The sequence below is a fragment of the Psammomys obesus genome, unplaced genomic scaffold, assembly GCF_907164565.1.
Source record: "Psammomys obesus unplaced genomic scaffold, mPsaObe1.curated_primary_1811, whole genome shotgun sequence".
Lineage (NCBI taxonomy): Eukaryota > Metazoa > Chordata > Mammalia > Rodentia > Muridae > Psammomys > Psammomys obesus.
In genome coordinates, this window is record NW_026587556.1 from 6,971,909 (window position 1) to 6,986,076 (window position 14,168).

Consider the following 14,168-nt stretch of genomic DNA (forward strand, 5'->3'; position numbering starts at 1 on the left):
AACAATTCTTCCTATTTAAGATTCCAATTAAAAATGTACTAGAACAGTTGAAATTTTCAGTTGGCACACTCAGTTTCCCAGAGTCTATTAACTCTTGGTGAGGAAGGAGATGCTGGTTATTTACCTTTGGTTCCTTTCCAGAAATGTAACTTTGTTTTTGTGTGAACATTAAAACAGTAAGACTTGACAACATTACAGTTATTCTTTCTTGGTTGATTTCAATAGAAGAAAAAATACTAAAATAACCTAATAGCACTGCTCTAATCTGAAAGAAATTACAGTAAATTTCACAAAATTGAAAGGAAGAGGGAAGGTTTTTCTCCCGAGTTACTAAATTAAATCTAGAACATATTTCTACTTAAGTTGACTTTTTCTTAAAATAGGTACATAACTTAAAATACCATGTTTACCACCCTCTTTCTGTGAACTTTAATACATTTATTATGTGAATCGTTACACATACTTGCTTCAAAATCCTGTCCTCCAAATAGAAACTGGGTCAGTATGGCAGTCAGAAAGAAAAGATCACTCTAAAATTCTCATTCAGCTATTATTTTCAAACACTTAAATGATTTTAAAAAAATGTTTTTTAGTACTTCCCAGAAGTAACAAAATGAACTCAGTTCTCCCTTTCTTTCCTCTTACATCCCTAACAGAGAAGGTAACAGTGAAAATTAACACAGCCAAAAGACAGGCAGAAAAGGACAGTGTGACAGGCAGAGGGAATGGACCTACAGACCTGACCAGGCAACTCCTAGAAACTGAGAGCTTCCTGCCTCAACACACAGCAGACTAACTTCACCCTCAGTCCTTGCGCTTACCTGTTAAGGCACTTACTCAACCCCTCCCCACCCTACCCACAGTTGTCATATAAAAACCACTATTTCATTTGAGTGAATTTCGCTGGGTAATGGTAAACTGAAAAACAAAACAAAAATAATGTTGACCATTTTTTTTTTATATAAAACTGTTGCATCAAGAGAAAGGTTGTGTTTTATTTTCTGAAATGAGCACAAAGTACACCTTTCACAATAACACTGAAAGCAGGTGCAAAGACTGACAGTGACCTTTGACTAAAGGTAGCTTTGTAAAAAGAAAATACCAAATAAATCAGTGCCCTTTCTGATTGTTGTAAAACGGAGGGTGAGGGAAGGGGTTGGTTGTTACATAAAAGTTGGTCCAAACTTACAAAAAAAGCACAAGTGTGCATAGTTCAGAAGATCTGCAACAGGGCCATAAAAACATTATGTCCCTAATGTTAGCATCCACTTAAAACTGCAAGAATACAAAATAAAATTGTTAACTAAAATCTGTGACGATGTACAATCAATAGAGCTAGTTTTAAGAACAGCATGAATTTAAGCAAAGTTTTTTTTTTTGTTTTGTTTTTTCACTATTGTATGCAAGACCCTTTTCCACATAAAAATAAAGCTGTTGTTGAATTAATATTATTCAAGTCTCTTGGATTGCTGCCTGAAATTGCAGCTAGAAAAGTCTTTCCAGATAAAAATGATGTGCCTGAGGAAAAACAGATACTCAGTATGGTAACCCTCTGCCTCGACCTCTGCCAGCTGATGTGCTAATGTGTCCCCTGTATCCTTGTGAGTATCCAGGTCCTTGAGCAGGAGAAGTCCAGGTCTGTCCATGCATGAGGCTAGGGCCACCTGGATTTTCCTGTAAGTTACCACCATAGTTATAGCTGTGCATCTTTGCTGGCAAGGGATGAGTACTCTCTGGCCCTGCGGAAGGGTCGTTACTGTTTGTGAGAACTGCGATAGGACCATGGCTATATTCAAATCTATGGTCCTTGTCTCCACTAAACAACATGGGACCAGCATTGAGGTAAATGTCTCCATATCCAGCTACTGAACTGGGAAATGACTTGGAAAAGGCAGAAGTTTGAGGTGGACCACCAGTGTGAGATGAAGCAGTACTGTAGTTATCCAAAGACTGAATATCTGAGTTTCCAATGAAACTACGTGGTTCCAATGGTGCAGCCGCAGAACTACTTCCTAGACCATCGCTGCTAACATAAGGAGCGGCAGAGAAAGAAGATGCAAAGTTGTCCTTATAGTCTGAAGTGGGCACATACGTGTCCCCTGTGGGATAATCAATACCACCTTCTCTTTTGGGATCATCCTGGGGCTGATGCTGAGCAAGCAGCTGTAAGAGGGCTGCCTTTACTCCAGCATGTGGGTCATTTAGTGAAGAACTAGTGGTAGGGACATGTTGGTTTTCTGTCCGATAATCCAGGTCATCCTCAGTGACTGGCGGTGGTTCAGGAGGTTCAGGAGGTCGCTGATCAGGTGGCAGAATCCGAGGCCGGTCTGGTTCTGGCGTCAACTCCAATATCCTCCTGTCTTGGTGCTGGATGAGGTCATCTTGCCCTAAATAAAACAAAACCAAGAGTCAAACACTACCATGGAAAACAAAATACTCAAAATGATCACACATTCCATCTCTGACAAAATGCAAAAGGAGACCTCAAAAGTGTTCACATTGCACTATCACTTAAACCTAAGATCACTGAAGGAAAAAATATACTAGCTTTTCAGAGGTTCTCCATACACTTGTACTTAAAGCTTAAGGAGTAAATTGCTACTACACATACATTTATCCTTTTGTATTCAGAAAAGTGTTATTGTAGATTTACCTATGGTATTCATAATAATATAGACAATTTGCTAAACAAATCTACTCAAGGAAGTAAACAGAATAGGAAGCCACCTGTCACCAGTGACCTGAGAATCCTTTGTCTTTACAGATGTCAGTGAACAGATAATGCTGTAGATACAGCTCTTAGGCAATCACTCACCAGATCCCGGAGTGCTGGGTTCTGGAGGTGGCCTGAGCTGTAAAGGAGCTTCGTGTCCAGATCCATTCTCCCTCTCCTCTAGCATGGCATCTTTCTGTTTTGACTGCTGAGCCTTTATTAACTGAGTCAAAAGAACTGCAAATGCACTCTGCACAGCAGCCTGGGCAGCATCAGTCTCCACTTTAGGCTGGATGGTCTGTGAAGGCTGAGCTCCTCCCAATGGCTTTGAAGACTCCTGCTGTGGTGTTGATGGATCTGTCTGTTTATCACCTGTTGCCAAAATTCCAGCAGGAAGGTTTATTTTATTTAGCTGCTGTTGCGTCTCAGAGTTTACCTTAATGTTCAACACTTGGACAAAATCAGCCATATTAACACTTGATTTAGACTGTAGTAGGTTTAGAAGAATTGCCAATTCACTGTGGTTTAACGGCTGTCCAGGGCCTGTTATTACTAAAGACAAAATGTATTAATTAGAACTGCCATAATTCATAGTTTTCCCCACCCCCACAATGTCTTTATTAAACAGTATTAAAATTACATTTGAGGAAGAGTGTTTCAGAAACAATGTGAAATGGGCACATTAGTCTATTTACTCCCATGACATCCAAACTCTTAACTACAACATACATCAAACTACAATCTATTTTGGATAATTCACCTTTAGGAGTGTATTTTTCACAAGAGAAACCAAGACTACCACCAGATTCCATGCACCAATTTAACCAGGAACTATCACTGTGTTGGTCAGAAATGAATGATGACAACTGCTCACAGTGTCATGTACTTTCTAAGCATTTTGTAGCCTTTATCGCTCACAACCATTTTTTTAAGGGAGTATCTATTATTATCCCAAAAGAGTGGATAATTTGCCCAAGGTCCTAGAGTCTGAAATTTAACTCTGAATGTAGTCTCCGAATTCTTTATTATGCTATCCCACTTAAAAAAAAAAAAAAAAAAAAAAAAAGTTTACTATGCAAAGAACTTTGTAGATATTAAAACTAGCATTTTACAGACTCTGAAAAAAATTCTATTTTTATTCAGATAACTTAAAAAAGTTAAGCCATTTGGATTAGAAAGACCTATAGAAACAGGCATATTGCATATTAACTCATTACCAATAAGACACACCTACTCTAGAACTGGGTTCTTGGAAAAAAACTTGAAACTTCACTTTTTGAAAGCTGTCAACTAGTCAAGCATAGTGGCACACATCTTTAATCCCAGTCCTTAGGAGGCAGAAATGGGTGAATCTTTGTGAGTGTGAGGCTAGGACACCCAGGGCTATACAATGAGACCAGACAGATGACAAGAGAGATACGAATGAAATAACTGGTATAAAATATCCTTCTAAATAGCAGATTCCAATCTTCTAAAATAAAGTGATTTAGTAATAATGATCCATCAATGAGATAAAGAACTTCTAGTGCGGTTTTGGCTGTCTTCCTGTGTTTGTTACACCTAAAGCAACCATAGTAATTAAATACTGAACTTCACTGACTAGTGTTAATGAAAGTTGTATTTCTGACTCCTCAACTATAGTGTGAGTAGCCATGAAACTTCTGTGCTGGCACAAATAATATAGTAATGTCAAGTTTACCCAATAAACCTTGCCATTTATGTTCTTGCCATAATATGTTTTAACAGTAGAACAAATCATTCAACACAGAACATGAAGCAATGTGAAAAAACAAGCCACAGAAGCATTACTGACCAGGTGCTACATTTGAGTTGCTTTGAGATTTCAACTGTGCAGGTGGCAGCACACCCTGGGGCGTATTAGTTCTGCTGTCATCTAAGCCCAGAGACAGGTCCTTTCTGGGGGCTTTGATTGTGGAAAGATCATCAGTCATGCCCATCTGTTTCTGTCGTCTTCTTTTTTTACTCCATAATTCATGACAATCTTGCCACAAAGGAAGACTGAAAAAGATAGATGAATATTAAATCACAAATGCTATAACAAATGCTAATGTTACAATGTACCACTAAAGCTATTCCTCTCCCACAAACCACTCTAAAAAACTTATACATACATCTAGTAAAATTCCATCATACTTCAGGGTTTTAACTTCAGTGATGGACTAATTATTTCTCTTTTAAAATTTTGTCCTAATTTTTATTTAAAAAGTTTATTCATGCATATGTGTTTGATGAAGTACATCTCACATACGCCCCTTCAAATTCCTCTTCCTGTATCTCCTAAACCTTTATTCCCTCCCAATTTCATGTATTCTGTCTCTCAAAACTCCCTAAGTCCACTTAGTGCTACCACTATGTGCATGGGGACAGGACTACCTACTAAATATGGGTACGTTCTAAAGGGGCCACATCCCTCAAGAAAAAGGTGACTCTCCCTTTCCCAGCAGCCACTAATTGCCAATATATTCTCAGCTGGGAGTGGGCCTTCCTGGGATCTTGTCTGGCTTGATCCCAAGTGGGCCTTGTGAATACATTCATAGCTGCTGTGCATTCATATGTACAAGTACCCTGTTGAAGAGATGAACTGCTTTTGTCCTCTGAATAATCAATACATAACTGTTCATCAAAATTATGAATATATATTAATAAAAGCTGGCTATTATCCTTGGTATAACCTTTAAAACCAATTCTTACAGCACACTGTACACTGAACAGGATTTTTGAAAAAGGATGCAGAAACAATCTATTTGTAGAAGCCAGACATAAATAAAAAGAGTAAAGGCTGCAACATAAGATTCATATAAAACTTTTTAGTAAAATCTTTTCACTTTTTAGTAACATTTATTACTATTCCCAACTGCACTGGAAATAAACTGATTCTGTAGATGAGTCTCAAGAATAGGTAATCAGGCACAGAGAGGCTCATTACTCATCAACTGTGTGATTAGTAACTACCAAAATCAGCTCTGATTCTACAATAATTGTTCATCCTAATATATAATTCTGTAACACTAAACACTAGAAATTAACTTTTTCTTAAAGACAAAAATACTTGATTTATATATATATATTTTTTTTATCCCAGTTATAAAGCCCATGGAAACTTACTATTACTTTTCTCTAGCTTAAAGGTGAGAAAATTAAGGCTTGGAAAGGTTAATAAACTTGCCCAGAATATCTAGATTCTTTTAAGCAATGCCATCTAGTGGTATGTACCTGCTGTTCTCAACTTGGATGTGTATCTCAAGAGGTACACAAGGACTTTCCCAAGAGTGTGATGAGGTTTTACGGGGACTTCATTTCCATATGTACTCTGTTCAAAGACTGAACTAGAAGGATTTCCTGAATGCTCAAGTAAATAATTCTTTCACAATTACTTTCTCATAAAATAAAGGCATATGCAACTGAATGGTTGAATCTTAGCAATATAATATTACTAAAAATGTCATTTCCACAGGATTACAAAACAGCATGACACCTTTGTATAAATGAAAAACAACTACATTTTTTAAATGTAATTTTTTATGAATACATACAGATGGTAACAGAAAATATATACAAGAATAAGGAAACGGGAATGATGGTTACCTCGGGAAGAAGAGGGCAAGGGAACACGTGGGTAGAAGGAGGGGTTATGATATGATTAAAGTCAGTTATTTTCAAGATTTCTAGCTTTTGCTTGGTAGGCTCATGGCTGCTTATTAACATTTAAAATAACTAATTAAAGTAACTAAAATAAATAAAAGAGAGCCATGCATGGACCAATGATGAGTGACACAAGGATTATGATTAAACCAAGTCTATGCACCTGAGGTCCGAAAACAAAACAAAGGCATACCTCTCAGCCATCTTACTATGGTGCATTGCCTCAGCGTGTAAAAACCTCCTGGAGTAACAAACAAAGGGATAATTTGAAATATTGATACTGGGAAGCTTTAAGGCATCAAAAACCCTCCAAAAGACTTTCCTTTCTGGAAATGTGTTTGTGGCTTATGATGTGGGCTTTAGCCTCTGTTGGGATTCTGATTTCAAATATACTACAGTACTATAGATTAGGGTAAATGAAATCATTACACCTCCTCCACTCTAACAGCCAAGAAATACAATGTTCTTGTGGAAAAGCAAAGAAATCCAGATAAAGAATTTGTTTGTTCCCTTCCACAACTTAAAGATAAGAGAGTCATTATGAATTACCTTAACACTCATCTCTATGAAACATAAACATAATCTTACAATGATCTAAAATGGCACAGATTAAGGACACTGATTCTCTAAACAAATCAGGCATGTTTTCCAAATAACCAAAAGTGTGTGCTTCTTTGAAGGTTCAAATGCTGGCTCAGCCACTTCTTAGCTGTCTTGTCAGGCAAGTAACTGGACTTCTGTATCTCAGTTTTCTTTTTTTGAAATGAGATTAACAATATTACCTTTTTCCTGGGGATATAAGTAAGATGTTAATCTGTAACAGGGCATCCTTGGACAGAGCCACTCACAAAGTATGCATGATATTTGCTTTTGTCTAAAAGTTTATTAAGTCATGTCATGAAATATTTATTCTTATTATAGATGGTCATATTACTGTGCAAGTGTTTCATGCATTTTATATTGCTAATAAGGTATAAGCTAGCAGCCATCTAATTTGCTTTTTAGTTTTATATATATGTATGTGCGTGTACTTTTTAAAGTTACAAAGACATTAGAAAAGCTGACAAAGCATCTACTACAAATCAGTGGATTTCTGATTTAGTACTTTTTATCATTTACTTGTTGAAAATAACTTTTTAACAATTAGATTATTATTGAAGGAAAAATAAAAAAATGTTCGATATATACACTTATTTCTCAAAGGAATATCATCACTACTTCATAGTTCCTCTTATATATCAAATAGAGGGTGTTAAACTTTTCACTTTAAAAACTAAATCAATGTCATTATAACCCTGTCCTGACAATTTTAGTGATGTATCTAATAACATACATTCCGTAACAGTTTGAGAGAATACCCCTAAAGTGTACTGCAATATTCACTTACTTTTTAATAGAAAACTACAGTAAGGAATATTCTGATAAAAATTAAGTCTGAGTTATAGAGCCTTGTTTGACAGTGAGTGTACAAAGGAAAAAAAATCAACAAATATTTTAAGTCATAAAACAAAAACTGGTAGAACCAGTAAAAAAAAAAAAAAAATTAATGATTAATGTCTAAATAAGCTTACAGGTCACATGACTTCCTTAACTCTCAGAAGACCTGCAGGAGAAAGACGTTTCAAATGACCTCACTTTTTTTTTTTTTTTAATTAAATGTATGTGTTTTGCCCACAAATACGTCTCATCCAACATATGTGTGTTTGATGCCCACAGAAGTCAGAAGAGGGCATTGAATTCCCTTGAAATAGAGTTTTAGACAGCAGTGAACCACCATTTGGGTGCTGGAAACCAAACTCAGTTCCTATGCAACTAATGATCTTAACCACTGAGCAAACTGCTCCTGTCCCAATCTCATTTTTTGATTAAAAAACAAACAAACAAACAAACAAACAAACAAACAAAAAAAACCTTTAGATAACAAAAACCTTTAATGCAGAAGGAGTTCAAAAACAGTGAGTGCTTATTTGCAAGGGCACTCATAAAAACAAAAAATTTTAATTAATGTAGAACCATGTCTCAATCTACATTAAATAGGACTGATTCAGAGAAATGTAAATTACTACATCAGTTACTTACAGGGAAAGCTAAGCTCAATCACTTCTAGTAGATTGAATCTCTAACAAAATTCATTCATTTAAGAACACTGAAATGTGTATACTAATATAGCACCAAATAGCCTATATTAATATTCATATATGATACATAAGAGATGTTTTAAAACTGAAGTCTATTTATATACATATCCTTGTTTTAAAAAGTACAATAACACAATGTAATATTAGTTACATTAGAATAAAAATATAAATAATGGAAGTTCAAGGTAAAAACAGAAAAATGCCCCAAATGTTGAACATTTTCTAAGTGACCATACAAATTGAAAGGCAATTTAGACACCAATGGACACATTTACAAGAGTAATGTAACTACAATACTTAAAAAATGTTAATTATAAAGTTCATTATTACATCTTTTGCAACCTGTAAACTTTGTTTTAGAAGTTTAGCAACTGAAAATAAGCTTGATACAGTCTTACTACAATTCTTTCATGTGGATTAAGTGATTCGAATTAGCACTGCCAATTATAGGGCAAAATCATATTATCTTCCTATTGGTGTACTCTATCAGGAAACACTTGTTAACTTCTGGGTATTATTCTTGCACTGAAAAAATATTAGTGTAATCTTGATCATAGAACAGCAATCAAATTCAAATTATGGAATACTCTGCTGAACAGCTACTTCAGGCTCTCAAAAAATGCCTTTATTGGAACTGGAGATGAAGCTTAGTGGCAGCAGTTGCCTGAGCATGTGAGGCCCTTGGTTTGATGTCCAATACCAAAAAGAGAAGTCAGTGTCATCAAAACCTTTTCTAGGAATGTGCAAAGAGTGAAGATCTATACGACGTAAACACAGTATGTGAGTTCTGACAAATCATTCAATCATGGCTCCGTAAACAGATTGTTAAAAAAAAAAAAAGTTCTACCACTAGAGAGACTTGAATAAGCACTATTAGTTATTACGATGTTTCATGCTTTATAATAGTAGTATATGTAATAAAGTTTCAGTTTTTATATATTCATGCAACATCTTAATATTCAACTACTTCAGAAAAAGTTTATGAAGTAACAAAAGAAATGTGTCCACACATCTATAATTATTGAATCTAGGTAAAGAATATGTGAATGCTCACTTTTCCTATTCTACTTTTCTGCAGGAGAAAAGGCAAAAGTTAACAACAACAACAAAAAAACCTTTGATAGGAGACTAGAATGAAGCCACTTAGAAGAGACTACTAATATATTCTACATAAACAAAATAATAAATAAATACTAAACTACTAAACACTTGTTCGGCCATGTCTGATCTAGGTGCAGTGGTGCACACCTGTCATCCCAGCACTCAAAAGGCAGACAGGAGGATCTTGAGTTCAAGGCCAGTCCGTATCACACAATCAAACTCCCTGAGTCAAAAACAAACAAACAAACAAAAAAATCAAACCTAAAACAAAACAAAAAAAAAAAACCTATTGAATAACTTCTGCATGTCAGATGATAGTTACTTTTATCTTTCCAGCTTCCCCATGGGCCATTTATATATAGTTCAATAAAATCTTAATGAAGTTTATCATGACAAGTCCTATGGAAATAAAATTCCATATAACTGGTAAGTGGAAGAGCCAGGATTTGAACTCTAAAGCCCATGCTTATCCATTTAAAATACGAATTTTATTACACCAAAGTATTTCATTGGAGATAGACAGGTTTGCTTCTAATGCTGCTGATCACAATTACTAAGGAAATAACTACAAAATTTTAGATCCTATCATGGAGAGGCAAATGAACTATCTTCTTCCCAACTAATCCTAGACAAATTATGGAAGCTCTAAGAAGATTCAAGAAACTAGCTATTCTAAATTCTCCAAACTATTTTCCCTCCATGATAAGAATCATTCCAAGCATGCTTTAACAATCTTTTAAATAGCAATAAGGATTTTCTATTGTGCAAGATATGTCACAGAATATTTTCAGAATTTTTGTTTCCTATTAAACTGAGGTAAATTTCAGAGCTGGCACCACCCTTTACCATATTTGTATTCTTGGGCAAGTTTTTTAACCTCTTTGAGCCTGCTTCCTCCTCTGTTAAGCAGTGGTAATAATAATAATACCTACCGTAGAGGGTTGTAAAGATTAAGCTTAGCATAGAACTCAAAGCTCTGGCTAAGGCAGCGCCACTAGAAATTTAGGCCTGACAGACATGTTCCACCATAGTGAGATTCTGACTCTTACAGGTGAAACATATCAGTACCCTTCATCAGCTGATGAAACGGTAGAGGCTTTTTTGCAGTTCTATGGTAGACTCAACAATACACAACCATTCTTGATGTGGCAATCATATAAGTTTCTTATGTTTCGCTAACTCAGCTTAGGCATGGAATATCTACTGATCATGACAACTAAGTTAAAAGTTTTCAAAGCTGTCCAGATTCTGCAAATATGAAATCTAAAATAAAGAAAGTCACTTACTCTGGTGGAGGCATTTTGGAGGGTTCCACATCTCGTAGAAACTCACACTGAAGAGCCTGCTCAGCAGTGCAACGCTTACTGGGATCCAAGGCAAGCATGTAATCAAATAAGTCGAGTGCAGCTGCAGGAATACTAGCACCAGAGGAATACAGTAAGTCAAGCACAGTCTTCACACAAGCTCTGTGCTTCTGTGAGCACTTATTTTAAATATAAGTATTTGGCATCAAATTTGAATAGTAATTTAAAATTATATTTTAAATACCAAAAGCTTTACTCAGATTACCTATATCTTTAAAATCATTACTTAAGTAACTAATAAATCTTGTTATAGAACACTATAAACAAATAGGCAACTGTAGGTGATGACTATTTTAAAACTAATTTAGTAATCAGTTGAAGTATTAATGAAATACTGGTTATAATTGCAGTGTTCTGCTCAAGAATGTATCAATTTTCATTTCAAGAACTATTGTTATTTTTAGCAAACAATTATCTTTTATTACTCCATGGGTAATGTACTGTTATAAATTAAAAACTGACTAGCCTTCTAAAATAAAATAAAAACCTATGCTCAAGTCATATGAAAACTGTTTCAATAAAGTTTACAACACTATTATTAAAGTTTTTTTCATGTAAACAAATAAAGCCTAATGGCCAGTCACTGACTCTATAAGTCACTTCAAATGCAGCAAAGGGAAACGTGCAACATAACACACTAGAAGAAGAGCTGCAGTAACTCCATCTCAGGTCAAAACAACATTTATGGAATTCTTAAGAAATGACTGTCTGAGCTGTGTGTGCTAGGGCACACTTACGATCTCAGCACCTGTGAGGCCATCAATGCCAGGGACTCAAGGCCAGTCTGTGAAATTCAGCTTTTAATTACAACAAAAGACAAAAAAGAGAGAGAGAGAGAAGGGAGGGAGGGAGGGAAGGAAGGAAGGAGGGAGGGAGGGAGGGAAGGAGGGAGGGAAGGGAGAGAGGAAGGAAGGAAGGAGGGAGGGAGGAAGGGAAGGAAGGAGGGAGGGAGGGAGGGAAGGAAAGAAAGAAAGAAAGAAAGAAAGAAAGAAAGAAAGAAAAGAAAGAAAGAAAACCAAAAAACTTAAACTTCAAAAAAGCTTCAAATAAGTATTCATTGCAATATGAATATTTAAGCATCCCTTTCTTACAAAACAAATTCTTCTCTTAATTTCCGCCGATATTGCTTCTTTGGTTTCATGGTGTTGAAATATGGCAGTTTGATTACATCAGGCCACACTGCAGGACATGGACTCCCACATATACGGCTAAACAACACACACACAAAAAAAAGGATTTTATCATTACAAATGACATACAAAAATTAATAGACACGATTGTTAAAAAAAAAAATCAACTAGTTGTTAAGGACATGAAAGCCTTGATACGAGGTATCAGAGGATTAAATATTTTAGTCTTCACAAATTAATTTGAAAAATCCCCAAATTTTCCACAGATACTTTCAATCTGTTAAAAGATCTTCCTATTAAACAAAATTTTAAAACACAAGTGATGTTTAAAATACGTGCCCTATGTGTTACAAATTAAGGAAATGGCTTAGTATCTGTCTCACTCTAGTTTGGGGTTATTGGGATGGTGTCCTCTCATAACTTAAGGTAGACTGATGCAAACTTCCTACCCACTACTGCCTCTAGATGCAAACAAGAGCACTCAAAAGGTAATAATCTTGAAATACACAGTTCTGCAGTTTCAGCAGAGTCCTGGTCACACATATTTATACATTTTAATTTCTCTAGTCTTTGACTATGCCTTGACATTCCTCAATAGTTTGGTATAAACATATAGGTAATCACATTGGGAAAAAAGCTTTAGCATATAAAAAATCACATATTATAGCATTAATAAAACTGTCAGTAAGGCTTAACACGTTAAGAGAAAATGTGGGTCCATCACTGCAACTATTAATGCCTATTTTCTTGTCTCTTCTGCTTAAAATTCAAATTTCCAAACCTCTCAGGAAATGTTACCTCTTAAAGAATGGGCTCGGATAGAATCCCAAAAGGACACAACCACATGCACATGAGCCTCATTCCCAATCAATGCATTTCGTCCCACAGACTGTTCCTTCATTTATGGGTTTCTTCCTACATTCTACGCAACTGTATCCTCATGACCATCTACCCAACAAGATCTTCTTTCCCAAAGGCTATGCAGAATGGGCAGTCCTTCACATGCTTTTTTTGTTTCTTTTTTTGTTTTATTCTAACTGTATGCCTAACTGTTTTTCTTGGTCCCAGAAACAATGATACACATTAATAATGTAGAGTACACTAGAAGAGAAAAATGAAGGACACTTTCAATTGCTGATATAAGAGAAAATGTAGGTGAGAGAAGAGTTGAAGATTTTTGGTTTTAATTCCAAACCATAGCCGGGGGGAGAGGAGGAGAATAAATGCATGTATTACAGGCAAAGAAAAAACAGGCAAAGGCATACAAATAGCAAAGAACAGACATATAACAGGAAAACTAAATAAAACAGTATAATTAGAATTTATGTAGTTCAAGGGAGGTGAGCTGAAAGAACAGACTCTGGATTATGCGATGGAGTTTTTAAACCTGCCTTTTACTTTAGGTTTGAATCCCAGGTTTGGTATCAGTCTAAACATAAAAACTTAAGAATCTGTTTTTTTGTATAACAGTGATCAATTTTATTTCAAAGCTATGAAATGAATTAGCACCTGCCTTTGACAGCTACAATGAACATAAGCTAAAGAGTTTTAATTGTTTTATTATTACATGTGCTGTTGGAATATAAGTTTTAAAAGTTACCAACCAATAGCACCATGCAACACGTTAGAATCTTGATGTTCTAAACTTAATTTACATTTCTATCCTAAATATAATCTATTTCCCTCAGTTTTCAGTATTTTTCTGCATTAAGACCTTATGTTTCCTGTTAACAGCTTTCTTTTTTTTCTGTTTTGAATGTTGTCACCCATTGCATCTTCTAAAGAGTAAATCTGGAAATATTTATATAGAAAAGGGTTGAAATTGAGGCTTTGTAGATAATACACAGAATGTATTGCAACACAGTGTTGCATACTTAGCAATTCTCAAACAGTGATAGAATGCTGATGATGGCATAGTATATGGTAATTTTGATCTGTTTTTTATAGGAGTGCTTTGAATTTACTCCATGGAAAAGCTAATGAATTCTGGTTTGAGAAAAACACAGAATACACACTGAAATATATTCATAAACATACACAAAAAATTCCCACATTTCTA

At 35.3% G+C, this 14,168-nt stretch overlaps 1 protein-coding gene across 5 annotated transcripts in view; it reads right to left on the reverse strand.

The window, feature by feature from the left end:
* Positions 1–975: 975 nt before the first annotated feature.
* Positions 976–14,168, reverse strand: part of Cdk13 (cyclin dependent kinase 13) — an 86,586-nt gene continuing 73,393 nt past the window's right edge. The window contains exons 10-15 of one of the 5 annotated variants that reach the window (XM_055603979.1): positions 12,071–12,187; positions 10,902–11,033; positions 6,570–6,617; positions 4,527–4,732; positions 2,816–3,085; positions 976–2,387 (exon numbers count right to left, since the gene is read on the reverse strand). In XM_055603979.1, the coding sequence (XP_055459954.1) occupies positions 1,537–2,387; positions 2,816–3,085; positions 4,527–4,732; positions 6,570–6,617; positions 10,902–11,033; positions 12,071–12,187 (1,624 nt within the window). In that variant the 3' untranslated portion in view covers positions 976–1,536. Of the gene's footprint in view, positions 2,388–2,815; positions 3,266–4,526; positions 4,733–6,569; positions 6,618–10,901; positions 11,034–12,070; positions 12,188–14,168 lie in introns of all 5 variants that reach the window. The other 4 variants (XM_055603977.1, XM_055603975.1, XM_055603980.1 and 1 more) reach the window with 4 other exon arrangements.